Consider the following 18,465-nt stretch of genomic DNA (forward strand, 5'->3'; position numbering starts at 1 on the left):
TCTTAACCACTGGACCGCCAGGGAAGTCCCAAACAGCACCTATTTCGACGGTTATTGCTAAAGTTTAAACAAGCTACGGAATGAGAATACGCCAGCCCCTAATAGCTCCCAGCCCCTAATAGCTCCGAGAACGCCGATTCCATCTGAATACGACAACAGCCTTTGTTTTTCCAGTAAAGTGAGAAGCTTTATAAGACCAATCAGACAGCCTTGTTTTTTGAAAAACAAAAAACCCATTTATTTCTGTAAACCGTTTTGAGTGCAGATGTTCTTCACGACCCCAACACAGCACAGACTTCCCCCAACGAAATGAACAAGGAAAAGAGAAAAAGAATGCTACCAAACGTGCTCACGAAGAACCAAGCCAATCTCATCTTTCTCTGAAAAAAAAGAAAACCCTTTTGCCGGTGTGGTGCCACCAAGGATTAAAACCACCTACTTTCTGGTCCCGAGAGGGCGGGGCTCCTGTTGTACATGCTCTGTCCCCCGCCGTCCTTGCCGTCGGGCAGAGGACCGACTGGACCTCAATTCCCATCCCGCACCCCGGGCCTCTCTCCCTAATGCCCTCACCACTTGGGGAGCCTGGGAAGTGAACCCTGAAAGACTCCTCCTGTTGAATGTGGACTTAGACCTTTGTCCCCACTCCACACCATCATGAGATTTTGATCAAGAGGGTGGGAACGGGGCCACTTCAGACCGGTGGCAAAGCCAGGCAACTTTTAAGGCAAAATTTCTCTCTTCTCTTTCGGTCTGAGTCAGCCCTGCACATCTCTGATGGAGTCTGGAGCTTAGGCAACTTGAGATGGGGGGGGTGGGGACTCTGGAACGACTCTCGGGGCGTGTGAGCCTGGCCAGCGGGACATGTGTGTGCTTGTGGAGGCCGCCGTCGAGGGCACAGCTGCCTCCTCAGCGGGAAGCAGGCAGGCGCCGAGGAAAACCAGGATAGCAGCCATGGCCCGGGCGCCACAAGCAACACGAGGTTGGTGGGTGAGGCCGGGCAGGCTACTTGTGCCGTCAGTGAAATACCAGGAGAGGGTCACCAGGGGAGGCACCTCCGATCTGATGATGTGTGTGCCCTCGGCATCAACATGATTTTTCTTTAGAACAAGAAAGAGGGGGGAAAGAAAGAAAAAAAGAGCAAAGAAAGATGTTCCATGAGCTTCGTGGGCTAGGACGTGGCAGGTGCACAAGGGAAGCGGGGAGGGGAGCTGGGTTTCGGACGGGGTGCTGGGCGCTGCCTCTCATGGCGTCTCCTCTCCCTGGCGGGCTGGTAGCTGAGGCCGTGGGCCCCTCGCCCGGGGAGCAGGCAGATGACTTTGGCAAGGGGCGGGGTGCGGGGGCTACTCCGTCTGGGCGTCGTAGTTGGCTCCACCCGCCTTCTTGAGCTCGTTCCTGATGAAATCGTCCTCCAGCTCCCTCCGGTCGCTGATCACAAACTCTTTGGCGAAATTCTGCCGGAACAAAATAGAACACAGAGTTCCCGTTAAAACGGAGGGGACGGGAAAAAAATAAATAAATAAAAATAAAAATATATAAAAAAAAGAGGGGACGGGATCTGAGCATGGCTCAGGCAACACACCAGGAAGTCTTGGCACCTAAAACGCTAAGAAGTGATCAAAATGAAAATCTGGCGGCAGAATGGTTTGGCAGGGGAAGAAAAAACAAACCCAAAAATAACGTGACCAGAGATCAGGAAATGGGTAAAATCGAGATACTGTGCAGTTCCAAGACCAAGGGGATGGGCCAAGGTCAGGTCTGGGTTCGGATTCTGGCTCTGTCGTTCTCCGGCTGTGTGGCCTTGGGCAAGTTCTTTCAACTTTCTGTGCCTCAGTTTCCTCATCTGTGAAAACCCACCTTCTCAGGAGAATAATAGAAGAGGAGATTGGAAAAGTAGGCAGGTCGGCTGGTAAATGTTTAATACCAGGCTCTCTCAAAAGAGGGGTGGTGGCGCAGTGATTTGTAGCTTTTACGCGTTTCCATGGTGTAAATATTCACATGATATCTGATTACAAGCTATCAACAGGGGACCAGTACGTGGGGCTGGGAAGAGATACATGACTGGATGTCACCAGCTGGTACAAGGTAGCTTCAAGCTCCCCTGTCATAGTGATGCAGGGCCTCTGGTCCCAGGCCTGAGTGATCAGCCCAGACACTGAATGCACTAAAGGATGTACTGGGCTCTTCGGCCACACTCAGTTACTTGAAGGCAGGGAGTTTGTTTCCATACATTCAAGAAAAACCATGCCGTGTGATGGGGCTACAATGATGAGCAAATGGAGGCAGTCACTGTGCCCTCTTAGGGTACACATTTCAACCATAAAACCCCACAGGCCCGGCACACGTGAGGCTCTTATAAATGCCCGTGGCATGAATGAGTGACACAGGTGATCTGGCTTATCTGATAACCCTGAACCATGAAGAATCAAGAGTTGTTTTAATACATGCATCATAAGACTTCCATAAACAAGGAAAATTTCAGGATGGTGACAGGTAAAAATACAGAGAAATTTACCAAAATATGAATAACAAGTCTGAAGGTCAGAAATCATCCCCATTAAAAAAGAGTCCACAAGGAAATAATGTAAATAATTACCCCTATTTACAAAGCACCTATGGGTACCGGACACTGCCACACATTAGCAAACTTAATTCTTAAAACCTTTAGTACGGTATTCCTAGATATGTACCCAAGAGAAATGAAAGCATATGTCCACACAAACACTTGTAAACACAAACGTTCATGGCAACATTATTCATAACAACCAAAAAGTAGAAGCAACCCAAATGCCCATCGAGACATGAATGGGTAAACAAAACATGGTCTATCCATACAATGGAATATTATTCAGTCATAAAAAGGAATGAGGTACTGACACAGGTTACAAGGATGAACCTCAAAACCATTATGCTCAGTGAGAGAAACCGGACACGAAAGACCACATATTGTATGATTCCATTTATATGAAATGTCCAGAAAAGGCAAATCCAGAGAGACAGAAAGTAGATTCATGGTTTCTAGGAGCTAGAGATTGCAACAGAAAATAATGGAAATGCACTGAAATTGGATTGTGGTGATAGCTGCCCAACTCTGTAAATTCACTTTAAAAAAATCATTGAATTGTAGACTTAGGATGAGTTAATTCTGTGGTATGTAAATTACACCTCAATAAAGCTGTTTCTTTTAAAAAAAATCCTGTAAAATGATCAATATTATTTCCATTGTGAAGATGAGAAAACAGAGGCCGGAGATTATGACGCCTGCCCAGAGTCACACGGCTAGTAGGTACAGCCGACTCTAAAGCTGGACTTCTTAAAAGTGTCACCATCCCCTTTAGGAGTGATGAAAGTATTTTGGAGTTAGACAGAGGTGGTGTCTGCACAGCATCTGTGAGGTACTAAATGCCACTGAGTTGTGTATTTTTAAATGGTGGTTAATTTTATGTTATGTGAATTTCACCTCAATTTTTTAAAAAACAAGAGAAAGGAAAAAAAGGAGAATGACTAAACCAGGAGCACTCCCAAGATCAAGATTTACAGTATTAAGACGAAACGTTCGCCATGCCAAACCACCAAGAATACTAACAGGAAGGAGGAAATGGGAGGTTAATATTTATCAGGTAACTATTATGTACCAGGTGCAGGCTCACACATTTTCTCACTTAATCCTCCCTCAGTATATTAGCTTTTTTTTTTTAAAGATAAGATCCGCAGGCTGGGCTTGGAGAGATTGTGTAACTAGCCCTGATGACCAAACATCCTTTCAACCCTTTCTACTCCCAGCCTGCCATGCTCTGCTGCTAAGCATCTGTGTAAGTCATCAGCACACCACTGAACACAAGCAGAATGGCAGAGCCAGAAAGGGGAACCCAGAAGTAACGTGTTTCTCAACCTGAGCCCCAGCGGCAGGGGGAGGGGCGAAGAGCAGACCAGAAGGAGGAAGCCCACAGCTCAAGACGCCTATAGAAGGAAGTCCAAAGTTCCTCTGCCCTGTGGTAGCTATATACGGCAATCTAGAGAAACAAGAACACTCACGCTTGTGTCTGTTAGCCATTAGACAACTTAGATTAAAAGAAGTTTGATAAGATCTCAGAAATCCACAATGACAGTGCACATAGAGCACAATTCACCTTCAACCCACAGGTATATGGGAAATCGAATCATAGCCAGCAGGAGCAAACCAGGATAGCAGAACCCAGTGAGACATAACAATAAATGTAAATGAACAAAATTACCTTAAGAAAATAGCTATGTCTCAAACTGCAAAAAAAGCAGCCCCAAACCCTATATACCTGAGAATCTGAGACATTTAAAACCAAAAGATTTGCCAAAAAATGATTCTTTCAAACAAAAGTACAGAGAAAAGCAACCTCACCCATCCCCACTATAGGAACCAGCCCCTGCCCGCCAGAGGGCAGGCAGGAGGTGGCCGGCCACGTGGATGTGGTCCTAGCAGGCCTGGTAGGCCTCCCCCACCACAGGATGCTGGGGGGTCAGAGGCTTCAAAGGGGAGCCGATGCTTCCCCTCAGGGTGTGGACTCTGCAAAAAGTCCCGCAAAGGTCTGAGTCAGCCTCAACCCAACTCAAAATGACTGTACACTCCTCCACCTCTGTTCCTGCCAGGGTTCTCACAGAGCAGGCCTTCGACGTGGCAAGGGAGATGCCACCACCTCTGTGGAGTGGGCTTAAGTGTGAGTTTTCCAAAAGAGGCAGAAACAGAGCGAAAACAGCTCTGTGCACAGCCAGACTTTGATGTGGGAGCAACGCCTGGGACCTGAGGGGCCTGCAAGGACTTGCCCGCACTGAAAACCACAAAGGACACATCTGCACAAAGCAGGGCCACCTCCCCGCCACGCTCACACCTCTGCTCTCAGCCACTGTCCCTGGCATCCTCCAGGCAACACCTGTTGGGGCAGAGGCAGGCCACACGAGGGCTGCAAGATAGGTGGGGGGGCAAGTCCTTTCTCTAGAAAGGACACCGGCAGGGACCAGAGCAATGCTAATACGTAGGGAATTTTAAATTTTCTAGTAGCCACATTGAAAAAAAGTAACAGGTGACATTCATTGTAATAGTATTTGATCTAACTCTATACCCAAAATATTGCCATTGTAACAGGTAATCAATATATAAAACCATCAGTGAAATGTCTACATTTTGTGCTCCATATTAAATCTTGGAAAGCCAGTGTGTATTTTGCTCATAGGCATGGCACATAGCAGTATGACAAGCCAGACTTCACGTCCTCTGCAGCCACACGTGGCTGGTGGCAGCCCAGGTCTAGATAGAACAGGAAAGAACCTGAGAGAATAATGTGCTCAGTCAAGGAGAATCATTAACCATAAAATATTAGAGCCGATCTGAGTGGGGGAGTGGGAGCCTTTGGGGACGGCACAGGGAGAGTGCGAAATGTTCCGACTTGATCTGGGTAGTAGTTTCATGGGTACGTACAAAAATTCAAATTTTTTAAATTCAAAAATTTATCAAGCTGGGGGCTTCCCTGGTGGCGCAGTGGTTGGGAGTCCGCCTGCCGATGCAGGGGACATGGGTTCGCGCCCCGGTCCGGGAAGATCCCACATGCCGCGGAGTGGCTGGGCCCGTGAGCCATGGCCGCTGAGCCTGCGCGTCTGGAGCCTGTGCTCCGCAACGGGAGAGGCCACAGCAGTGAGAGGCCTGTGTACCGCAAAAAGAAAAAAAAAAAAAAAATTTGTCAAGCTGTACATCTAAGATTAGTGCGTTTTCCTCTATGTACATTATACCTTGGTTAACAAAAACAGGTGGGGGGGGGGCAGGGGACATTGAGCTGAAAGAGCCTTTGAAACCCTGACATTCACCCCCTTATTTGATAGAGAAGAAGAAGGAGACCCAGAGAGGGGAAACAATTCAGCCCAGGGCACACAGAAGCCTCCCCTCGGGGCCCTGGGGGCAGGTCCTCACTCCTCCGCATGCTCCCCGGTAGGCTGTTCAGCCTGCCTGTCCCTCCCACGTAAGCATGCGTCATACCCTCAAGGCTACCAAAGCCACATGCCAGAGACTTCAAAGCGAAGTATGCTAGTCTGGGGGCACTGTCACCTGTGCTTCTAGAAAGATCTTCATGTCTGGGAACTCGGTGTCCCTGGCTGAGAGCCTCCAGACAGGGTCTCTCCCTTTTCTGCCAGTGCAGGACTTTTCAAAGGAAGAGGCCTCATCCAGCTAAAAAGGACTCCAAGATGGTTTGGAAACACACCAATCAAGTTCAGGACACATTCTGTCCCTGTGACTTTCCTCAAGTGCATTTAAGTTCGTACTTCAAAAAAGACATAAGATGGACATTGGTGTGCTTCCAAGGAGGGCAATTCTAGGGAAGGACTGGGGTTAGGAATTGGAGCTCTGTACATAGTCAAGAATGTATTTGCAAGGCTGGTTTTAAAAGTGTATAAGTATTTTCCTATCCTTGGTTTTAAATCACTTCATTTTTAAATGGTTCCCAATTGCCTGGGTTTAAAGCCCAGCTTCAGTCCTAAAACGTGCTAGGAGTAGTTTGTGCCAAATACAAATAGGGACAGCTGTCCATACGCAGCTCCGGCAGCCTGACCCTCCCCAGAAACTTACCTGCCCTGAGCTTCATTCTCCTCATCCACAAGCAGGGACAGTAAGAGGACCTACATCCCAGGGCTGGTTGTGATGACCAGGTGAGTGTGAAGTAGACGTGCTCCAGAATGACCAGGTAATACTCTAAATGACCCCGAGTTACCTTTGTTCTCAAGATTGTTAGAGGAGTCTGAGCTATAAAGAAGTTTTCTGAAACACTCAGAGCACAGGGAGTGGCTAGTTCCTCTTCTCTCACCCACACCGATTTCTCCATCCCCACTGTTTACTTTTTAGTGAAGGGAAGTCTGGAGAATTCCTCGGAATAAGCAAGGTGGTGACATTGGCTCTCCGGGCCCTTGCAGAGAGAAGACGGCAAATCCAGCTGCTCGTCCAAAAGCTGTGCGTGGGATTAGCCACAGGAGGACAGAGAAGAAGCCTGTTGGGGTAGAAGTGTGTCTGGTCTTCTACCTAGAACATTAGGACCATGGTGGGTTGCTACCCTATGCAGAGAATATGGGTGCTGGGAAGGTCTGGGAAGAAAAAATGAGTGGGAGTCTTTGACAGTTAAGTTTGTGATGCCAGCAATGCACATTTCTACAAGGCAGGGCCGGGGAGGAAAGGTGACCTTCGTTGTATCCAAAGACAAGGAGAGCTAATGCAGTTCGTTCTTCCAATAAACACGTGTTTACTGAACACCTATTATACGCCAGACACTCTCCTAGGCCATGGGAAGTCAAAATCTGGTACTTACAAGTCCCTCTGAGAGTCTAAGAGCAGAGAAAGAGAACCAGGGGGCCCTAAAATGCCCCAAAGGAAGCCATCAATGGCTCTGGGCCCTAGTTTCCACCTCTGTGAAAGAAGAGGGCTTTCTTCTTTCATAGGTTCTAGAAGGCAGGTTCGGCCAGCCCTTTCCCCACGAGCCATCTGTGGATTTGCACCTGAGCCTCCAGAGCATGTGGGACAAAGCTCCACCTTGGACACAAGAATCCAAGGAGCAACGGGGAAAACTGGCACAGCAGAACTGTCAACTTTGGGATTAGAGCGTGGCTTTCGAAAAGGAGGCCTCGTGCTAGTAAACTCTTGCCAAAAAACGGGGGATAGAACCTCCCCTCCCACATGTGTGAAATGGGACACGGGGTGGATGAGACACATGCTGGCCACAATATTGTATCTTCTCCCCCAAGTAGGCAAAGATTAATTATAAACCAAAGACCTTGGTCTGCCGAAGAAAAGCAGTTGGTCCCCAGCAGCCTGCATCTTGCTAGGAGAAAAGGCACCCTCCAAGGAACATGGGCCTGATGAAAACGCACAGTATCAAACCTGCCAACCCCTCCTGGGTCCCCTACACCTTCCCTCCTACAACTATTCAACAGCGCCTCAGAGATCAAGGTTTTAAAAATCCTTCCAGCAAGGTGTAATTCACTCAAAAAGAACAGGTTCTTGTAACTGGCATGAGTCACAACAGACAAGGGAAAAACAAATAGATCAAAATGGTATGGTCCAGGGTTTGACAGATTCGGGAACACAGGCACCTGTGTCACCACCACGGGGCAGAAATGACACGACCCTATTTCACTAAGGAGAGGACAAAGGACAAGAGAGAGAAACGTGGTGGCATTTCGAGTGGACACAAGGTAATTGCCCAACACAGAAGGATGGGGGAAAGCATGATGTCTTATAGCAAGCTGGGGTAGGTTTGGGTCCAAACCAGAAAGGAGCAGCCATCCATATGCCTTGAATCCTGACCCCCGCAGGGCCACCCACCTCTTTAGCATGTGAGTGACTGCCAGGGTTCTGACACCCCCTGCTTTCCTGACCACGGACAGTTACAGAAGCCCTGACTCCATTCCGCCTGATTTCTGACTATGGCTCCATCTAGACCAGGGATGGTAAGAATGTGGGAAACAAACTCTGCTCTCTTCTCCAGTATCCATGGCAGACATCACAAATCAATCATGGCATTTTCCCCACTGAGTCCAGACTTAACCTCAACATCCTTAACCCAGACCTCCAAATAGCCCCTGCTATCCATCACTTCACAAACGATATTAAATCCACGTTTAGGGCTTCAATTTCTGCCTGGTTGAAATTGTGCTTAGCATTTCTTGTTCCTCAGTGACACCCACTTTGGGGACTTTTTCCCAAAGGAATAATTCAACGGAATTTTTTAAAAATTACAACACACATACTCACAGATGTTCATTGTCAGTAAACACCAGACTGCTTCCACTTTTCAACAGAAGTTGGGTAAATAAGTAGTATTTACACTGAACACTTCATACATAGCAGACACTTATGACATACAGTATTTTACTTAATTTTTACAATTCCATGAGTTTAGATATTATCATCCCCAATTTTCAGAGGATGCTGAAACTCAAGGAAGTAAAGTAGCCGGCAAAGGGTCGCACATATGGCGAGTGGTGGGGCTGGGACCGAAACCCGTGTTTAACTCCCGCCAAGGTCTTTACCAGGAGAGTGAACACACACACACACACACACACACACACACACGTACATGTAATCGCACATTCACTAACAGAATAGTATTCAGCCATTAAAATTATGAAAACTGAAAACATGTATGAAATGTTACATGAAAGGACACGCTGTACCACTGCTGTGATTAATCACGTTTGTAATAACACGTACCACGTGGCCAGGGCTCCAGGGGAATGAGCAGAAATCGCTGTGTGGCTGATCATCATTTAGGTCCTTAATTTTGTCCGAACCATTGTTCAAACCCACACCACCCTGGGATAAACCACCAAGGGGGAGAAAACAGAGAGCCTGGAGCTTGTTCTGGGAAGGTCTTTCAAAAGGCAGGATGTCGAGGGACAAACTATGACAAGGACGAACGTGGGGTTGGTCCATGCAAGGGAAGAGAACGAGGGAGGGAAAATCTGAAAGACAAACGTAGAGAGTGTAGGCAGCCTTCAGCCCCAACAAGCACCGTGGGGTGTGCATGCCACACATGGAGACCTGTCTGGACTCAGCGTTTGGGCTCCTTCAGTAAAGACCTGCACACACTCTAATCTGGCATCCCCAGAGCATGGAAAGTGTCTGCTGTTGACAGTGTTGGGAATCACTGTGTGGACAGCAGGAGGCCAGCTGGCGGGGGGCAACCAGGCAGGCACCACGCCAAGGCCAGCTGGCCGAGGTCTGGGACCCATCTGGGGTTCAGTGATGGGCACCCGGCCACAGCCCTGGCAGAGCAGGCTTGTGAAAGCGGCTGCCATTTACATGTTGGGCTCAGGGCTTGGGCGTCTTCCTCTCCCAAGGGCTTTTAACCTCCTGGTAGCAGGAGCATAGAACTAGGTTCCCCACTGCCCTTCCCACCACTAAAGTGGTCTCTGAGCCCCACCAGCTGGCTTCTGTCTTGACACTCACCTTGGCTTGAGGACTCACCCCTCCCAGCCTCAGTTTCCTCATCTGTATATTGGGTGTATAATGGCACCTGCCCCTCCACACATGATCCCTGGCTCCACCATTCACAGGCCGCTTGGGAGCTTTGTATTTGTGTTAAATAAAGGACACAAGCATGGGAAAGCCCCCTTGCCTGAGCCCAGGCCCAGGTGAAACGCATCAGCACAAAAGGCCCTTTCTGGTTCTGAGAAGAATAAAGGGCCTTTCCACAAACCAAGGGCTTGAAGAAGCATAAAACTCCCTGTAAAAACAAACAGCTGAAACCTTTAAAGATGGATGAAGCGCCAAAGCTGGTCACCCGAGGGCCGGTCAGCAACTAATGCTTTGCAAGGGGGAGCAGCAGCCCCGTAAATCTCATGACACAGAAGTGTGTGGGTTCTCCCGGCTGGCCCAACCAGCTCTCACCTCTGCTTTTCACTGACACAAAGCAGAGCCTTTGGAAATTCCAATCCACCCCCAAATCCCTCCCTGAGTGTAAATGGCTTCCACAATTTAATTCAGCCCAAAGAACAGTTACTGAACATTTACTAGCCTCTGTCCTAGGAATACACCAAGAATAAGACACAGACTACAGCCTAAGTGAACAGATCTGTTTCTTCACTTTTTAGCACCTGTTTAGTACTTTTCTAGGTTTGAGAAATACAAATTAAGCAGCCATGGTCCCTGCCCTTGAGATTACTTTCTAGGGTCACTTAATTATAATTCATGGAATTTGGGTCATAGTATCATACAAACAGATAAAGGAGCAATTAATTCTGATTGAGGCTGGTAGGACAATGGGTTAAAGAATAAGGGTTTTGAAGGATGAATAGGAGTCCATCAGTCACTAAAAGGAGAAACCTTTCACATCCTTTACTTTCCTTTAATCCTTCCAACAGCTCTATGAAACTTTACAGTCTCTTTTTCCTAAGTGAGAACAGAGTCTAGAGATAAAGTTACTTGCCCGAAGTCCTAGGATGAAAAGTTGCTAGAGCTGGAATATCAACTTGGGTCTCACTCCCCTTAAGCCCATGATCTCTACCATTTGACACAGCAGTGTTTTTTAAAAAAAGAAACACTGTGCAATGATGTTCAGTTTCCAGTTTAAAAAAAAAAAAAAGGTTCTACCATCAAGGAGCTTGAGAACCAGATCAGTAAATTTAAAAAATAAATGTAAGAGGTTTGTTTCCTGCAGAACTTCTCAGAGCCTTCTCAGAGTGCTAGAGGACTTTGGGAAACATGCAGTGGGGTGAAGTGACAGAATCAGGGCCCCAGGGGCCAGTCTACAACCACAGGGGACATTGGGCAACTTCCCCAACTTCCCCGGGCCCCAGTCTCCTCATCTATAAAGTGGGGATAATGACAGAACTGTCCTTGTTGTGAAGAAGAAATCATTTTAATGTGTGGAAAGTCCTTGAAAGTGCCAGGCATGTGGTAGCGGCACAATAAAACTCTTATTAATATTACTACCACATTGGTACACAAATACGACCCTCCTGGAGGAGAGTTAGGACATCTGGCCCTAGCTCTGGGGGTGGAGGGGCTCCAGAATGTAAGCCAGCCCTGATCCTGGGGTTTAGAGGCCATCAGGATACACTACACTGATGATTCCGTGCCCACTGACATGCCCATCCTTCCCACCTCTACTTCTCCCCGCCGTTCTTTTCCCAGTGCTGAAAGCTGAGATCTACCTCTGGTTACTTGGCTCCGTGGGCATTCGTATGATGTTAAAAAAACAAAACAGATAAAAGGACCGCGTGAACAAAGTGATTCCGCAAGGCCAGCACAATGCTTCATCGACCGAGTCTGCTCTAAAGCAAGACAGCCTGGCCCAGCGCGGGCAGGTCTCTAACGGGGGGTGACTGCATTGCCCCTGTCATCCCACAGAGGCACCGGAACAATGGGACGGGTGTTGTGTTGCCGGCACCAGCCGTGCATTTCTGTGCAGCAGATGACGGCTGTGACGACGCAGCCGCGCACCCTGTCAACTCAGCACATTCCCAGGGCTCGAGTCCGGCTGTCACCATGGCCCAGCCCAGCACCCATCACTGCCCGTGGCCTTGCTGGTCTTGTCTTGTTTTCCACCAGCCACAGATGCAGCTCAGCATCTCAGCCCGGCTCTGAACACAGACTAAAGAGACCCAGAATCAAACCTCCTGATTTTTAACTCCTCTGGGCTCCAGCCCCGGGCCTGCTGCTTGTTAGCCATGGGTTCGGGGCAAATCCTATCACTGCTCTGGGTTAGGGTTAGGGTTAGGGTTAAGGTTAGGATTAAGGTTAGGGCTCCCCTTGCTGATGCACCTATGTGCAGGCCCCAGGCTGGAACCTGAAGGAGTCTGGATTGTTTGAAGTCAGCACCAGCAAGGGTGGGTGAGGGTCAGGACCTTCCTGTGTTACTGATGGATGTGACTTTGATCCAAGCCATCTGCAAGACCATCAGGCAGGATGGCTCAACAATAAGATTCATGTCTTGTGTCCCGGGCTCAGCACGCGGACCTATCGGCTCCCGGGGAAACACTCCACAACCTAGAAAGCTGTGCATCGTGGTGCTGTCTATACAGGACAGCTGGGAGTCGTAAGAGCCGCACTTCCAGGCCTCTACCAGAGATAGTTCTAAGCGCTTTCCGTATAGCTGCTCATTTAATCCTCACAACAACCGCAAGAGGTAGACACTATACGAGCCCAGTTTTAGCCATCAGGGGAGTGAAGCCCAGAGGAGAGCAACTTGCCCAAGGCCATACAGTAAATGGCCGGGCTGAAATCTGAACTCACCCCATCTGGCTCAAACGGCTATACCCCAGACCACTGCACTACAAACTCTCTTTGTCCGACAAAGTGAAGTATGGTTCATTTAAATGTAATACGCTGTCGCAAACAAACTACCCCATAAAAAATGAAACAATTTCAGAATAAATCAAAACAGGATACGACACAGCAGGTCAAGTCATCCAACTCATTTTTAAATGGGGAAACTGAGGCCCAGGAAAGGAGAGAGACTTGCCCACAGGCAGGCAGGTGGCGTAAAGATCCACTCCTCTTGATTTCAATGTCTCTACGTTAATTTACATTGTCTACATCTCATACAAAGCATAAGGATGTGGGTATATTAGTTTTATTATTACAAAAACCAAGGGTTATGAGTAATCTTAGACTAAAACTCAACCTATTTATTCTTCACATGGCAACGGTGGTAAAAGGCATCTAGGGATGTGATCCTATCCCCAAGACACGGAATTCAGAATGGTCCATCTGGAGACCCTTAGAGAACATCTGTTCCGAGTCCCCATTAAGCAGAGAGGACAACTGACACACCAGATCAGCATGATTTTGGTGACTGTCAGAAAATACCATTGTGCCAGTAATATCGACCCCTTTGTAACATTAATGGCTGTATTTGCAACTGTAGTATAAATGTGAGGTCTTGTAATAGCTTCGGGTAATAAACCTTTTTAAATGCAGAGGTGAAAAATGCGAAAGGTGATGGTCAAAATATCACATTGCACCTGCAGTTCAAGATACAGTCGTCATCGCTGTCGTCCGTTCCCCACCCCCACCCCCACCGCCACATGAGGGGACGTTTGTGCTTTTCATCTACCAGCATCCCTTTCTTTTAACAATCGGAGCTGCCAATCATGGGACCCCACCTGCCTGGTCCACGGGATGTGCCAACTGGATCATTTTAAGGGAATGATTGACACTGAGGGAGGGGGGCTCTCTCTTCCCCTGGGATCAAGACCGGGAAGAACCACCATGCCTGGACCATTTCTCCCGCTGCACAGAGGCCACCTGAGGCCAAATCCAGGGGAAAGAGAAAAGAGAAACGAAAGGAAGATACTGCTTCAGCCCTGGATCCAGCCACACCTAAAGCTGGCAACCCCTGCGCTTCCCAGTTCAGAGAGCCAAGCAATTCCCCTTTTTGCTGCAATGTATTTGAGTTTGCAAACAAATGAATTATAACCAATACTCCCAAATGAAGTTACCGAAGAATCATATTTCCCCAAATCACCCTCTTAACCCACTGAGCCAAATTGAGAAGAGTTCTAGGTATATAAAGAACTCTGCAGACTGCTAATAGGTTCAGGGTTTCCTTTGGGGGTGATAAAAAACGTTCTGGAACTTTCGGACGATGGTGATGATCGCCCAACACTGCAAATGTACTTCACGCCACTGAACCGTACACCAAAAGGGCTAACATTTCATGTTACTGTATTTTACCACAATCTTAAAAATGGAAAGAAAACAGGAGCATTGCAAGATTCAGAAGACTGCCCCCACTGGACGCATGCCAGCAACCATCTTCTCTCCCTGTGTGCCCTGTTCTCCTGGCTGGCCAACAAGAGGGCTAAGTGTGGAGGGCGGAGTCCAGCAGGAGACCTTCGGACTTGGACATGCATTCTTTTGCATTTTCCATTCTGTTGCCATAAAGGAGACCCTTGAAAGCTGGTTAACCATTAAAACCCCCAACTGGGCTTCCCTGGTGGCGCAGTGGTTGAGAGCCCGCCTGCCGATGCAGGGGACGCGGGTTCGTGCCCCGGTCCGGGAAGATCCCACGTGCCGCGGAGCGGCTGGGCCCGTGAGCCATGGCCGCTGAGCTGCACGTCCGGAGCCTGTGCTCCGCAACGGGAGAGGCCACAGCAGTGAGAGGCTCGCGTACCGCAAAAAAAAGAAAAAAAAAAGTGGAAGCAACTCAAGAGGTCAACAGCAGGGGGATTTTCAGTACCTCACGGTGGAAATGGGACGCTCAGCCGCCAGAAAAACCTTCATTACAAAGACTCTGTGGCCACATAATTTATGTAATTATGTTATGTTAGAGAAAAAAAAAAAAAGAAGAAAAAACTGATCAGGGCGTGATTCACAGGCTGTGACCGCAGCAATGCCAAGAGGTAGGTGAGCTCTCCCGCAGAACTCGTAGCGAAGATGGAAAAATAAACTGTAAAAATGGAATGATAGGAAAATTTTTTCCTATTATTATTTTTTAAATAAAAGTTTTATTTGGGGATAGTTGAGGATTTATAGAAAAGTGGCAAGAGACAATACCGAGAGTTCCCATGTACCCCACCGGTCATTTTGACAATTGTTAACATCTTATGTTACGGTGCTACATCTGTCACAGCTAAGAAGCCAACACTGGTACATGACTACTAAACTAAACCCCAGGCTTCATTCCGATTTCATCAGTTTTTCTGTTCCGGGATCCAGTCCAGGACACCACACTGCACACAGCCGATTTCTGTGTGTGTGTTTTGGTTTTTTTAACAATGCAACGGCTTCCTTTTGTATATTCACAGATATGTGCAACCATCACCACAGATTTTAGAATATTTTCGTCACGTCAAAAAGAAGCCCCATACCCGTGGTGGGTGGTAGCTATACCACCTCCCCTTCATGGGTTTTAGGAAATTGTTTTGCAAAATGGAGAATCCTTTGGTAAGGAGAAAACTATCTCCCCTTCACCTCTCTTCCCCAGTTTATCTTTCTGGAATTTGGATTTTATTTTTCTCAGCGTGACCCAGTGTCCCAGCCCCAGATGAATCACTTAGTGTCAATTTTTGTTATGTCCAGAATGGAAAAAAAAACTTGAAAATGGGGAGCTCTACAGGTAGAACTGTTTAGAAGCTCAGAGACAAAACCAAGGGTACACCCACCTTTTCCTCCTCCTCTCCGTCTAATAGGGACACAGCAGTAAGTCAGTCATGACCAACGCCCAGCTGCCCAGACTAGGAATCTCTGCCACTGTTGATATAGCCTTTGTCATTCTATGGCCATCAAAGTCATCATAAAACCCCTGCTGGTGCCCATAAGGTTGACATTTATTCATTCACCAAGTGCTATTGAGCACCTACTGTGTGCTAGACACCATTCAGAGAGCACTCGTGAATTCTCCCATTGGGTCCTCATGGCCACAGTTGGAAGTCATCCATCACCCAATCAGTAAGTGGTGCTATTTTGGTCATCCCTCCAACCCCTTCTCCGTGAGCCACCTGCCCCCCCGCCCCCCCCCCCCCCCCGCCAGAGGTAGACACCAGCCACCACGTTTCTAGTATTTGATGGTCAGGATCACAGATGCGGCTACCACCCCAGAAAGCAATTTGGGGTACATCTTACCAGTGGTGCTAGCGGTCCAGAAATGTAGCACGACACGTTCAAAGTCACAGACCAAGGAGCCCAGCCCAGCCCCTTGTGTCCCTGCTGGATGGTGACCCTTTGTGGGATGTGACCAGCACCCTTCCCCGCCCAGAGACCCTACAAGAATACAAGGACAGTTACCTGCACCACCTCCTTCACCAGGGTTTTGTCCGTGCCGGTCTTGGCGCGCTGCAGCCCGCTGACATTCTCGCCGATCCACGTGATGAGGGCGAACTTGGATCTCTTGCTCATCGCGTCCCCGGTGGTGAAGCGCACGAAGGCAAACAATCGGACGTCATCTGCACCAATGGCAAAGGGAGGGCACGGTGCTCGGTTAAAACACCCCAAATCCACATCCCCAGCAGGAGCTCTGGGCCACGAAGGTACCCAGAGCCACATGGCAAGAGCCAACATTCCCTCGCTCAATCTCGACAACAGCACCACAGGCTGGGATGCCCATTTCACAGACAGGAAGTGGAGGCACAGAAGGGCCATGTGACACTCCCGAGGCTGCACAGGCAGATGGAGGCCAGGCCTCTCTGGCTGCCATGCCTGCGACCCTCCCCTCCCCCATACAGTCAAGGCTCAAATTCTGAATCTGATTTAGGGAACAGAAGTTCGTCGACTCTTTTTAATCCCAAATCTTTGAGGCCCTATTTAGAACAGCAAAGCCACACGGTGGAGAGATGGGAACTGGGCTGGGGTGGGGAGGAGAGGAGGAAACAAAGACGGTGGCCCTTGTTCTGGTCTTGGATATAGCTCTGGGCCCACTGGGCATGGCTAGCTTATGGCCAGACAATTAGGCCAATAAAGAATTCTCGGGCTTCCCTGGTGGCGCAGTGGTTAAGAATCTGCCTGCCAATGCAGGGAACACGGGTTTGATCCCTGGTCCGGGAAGATCCCACATGCTGTGGAGCAACTAAGCCCGTGCGCCACAACTACTGAGCCTGCGCTCTAGAGCCCACAAGCCACAACTACTGAGCCCGCATGCCACAACTACTGAAGCCTGCGCGCTTAGAGCTCGTGCTCCAAAACGAAGAGTAGCCCCTGCTCGCCGCAATTAGAGAAAACCCGCGGGCAGCAACGAAGACCCAGTGTAGCCAAAAATAAATTAATAAAAATAAATTAATTAATTAAAAAAAAAGAATTCTGAGTATTTTTCCACTGGGTATGTTATGCTTGTTATATGGTATATGTTTGTTTTTATTAAAATGACTCTGGGGGCTATTCTGGCCGAGGGATCTACATTTAAGTCTGTGTCATTGCCACACCAGTAATCTCGTCACCATCACTTCAGAATCTCTTTCATAGGACATTGTGCTAAGTTCCCCCATCCTCCGCTGCTCTGCATCCCCCAGATATCAGCTGGTACTCTTGAGTTCTTAAAGTGACGTGTGTGTGTGTGTGTGTGTGTGTCCACCTCGGTACTCTAGTCATTAGGGGCTGGGCCATTCTTCGTGCTGGTCATTCTTCGTGCTGAGCAGCATCCTGGCCTTCACACACACACACACACACACACACACACACACACCGCCCTGCCAACTAGGACCATCAACAACGCCTCCAGCCATTGCCCAATGTCCCCAGGGGCGCAGAACCGCCCGCAGGTAAGAACAAATTCTAGACATACTTTGTGTCCCCATTTAATCAGGACCCCTTTGTGTTTTCCACCAAAATCCTGCACGTTTTGTTGAGGGCATCACATATCCTTACTCAGATTAATGACTAAATAGTTCACATGTCAATTAAAGTTATCGGTGAAATCTCATTCCACCCTCCCCCCCCCCGCCTCCCCCCCCCCCGCCCCCGTGATGGCTGGTACGCGGGATGCTGCTGGTTTGGGGTCATGCATCTTGTACCTGCCGCTTCATTCAGCTCATATTCTCAAATGGCTTTTCGTCGCTGGCTTTAGGATTTCTCAGCGACCCAATGACCCATCGAGCTGTGTTTCCCAAGCATTGTCTGAATCACCTGGGATCTCGCTAAAATGCAGATTCTGATTCGGCAGGTTTGGGATAGGGCCCCAGGGTCTGCATCCCTAACTAGCTCCCAGGTGTTACTGATGCTGCTGGTCAAAGGTTCACACTTTGAGGTTTTATGGCTTTTTTTTCTTTAAATCAAGGAGTCTTTCTTCCTAGAATCATTCCCGGTGTCCCCATGCCGAATCCCACACAAAGTAAAGGTTCTCACCAAGATCCAAGGCCACCAGCCCTCTCAGTGTAATTGAGACACAGTCTACACTGGCTGCGGAGTACCTCAAAGCATGAGCTCATCCTGACGACAAGCTACGCTGTCTAAGGGGGAACCATCTGACCAGGGGAGCTGAGACACAGCCCTGGCAGGCCACGGACTCCTGATCAAATGCCACA

At 48.5% G+C, this 18,465-nt stretch overlaps 1 protein-coding gene across 1 annotated transcript in view; it reads right to left on the reverse strand.

The window, feature by feature from the left end:
* Positions 1-210: 210 nt before the first annotated feature.
* Positions 211-18,465, reverse strand: part of COTL1 (coactosin like F-actin binding protein 1) — a 43,708-nt gene continuing 25,453 nt past the window's right edge. The window contains exons 3-4 of the mRNA XM_022583024.2: positions 16,238-16,395; positions 211-1,451 (exon numbers count right to left, since the gene is read on the reverse strand). Of these exons, the coding sequence (XP_022438732.1) occupies positions 1,341-1,451; positions 16,238-16,395 (269 nt within the window). The 3' untranslated portion in view covers positions 211-1,340. The remainder of the gene's footprint in view (positions 1,452-16,237; positions 16,396-18,465) is intronic.

Source organism: Delphinapterus leucas, chromosome 20 (genome assembly GCF_059928025.1).
Source record: "Delphinapterus leucas isolate spDelLeu-1000000601 "Yukka" chromosome 20, BTC_Dleu_Yukka2, whole genome shotgun sequence".
NCBI lineage: Eukaryota > Metazoa > Chordata > Mammalia > Artiodactyla > Monodontidae > Delphinapterus > Delphinapterus leucas.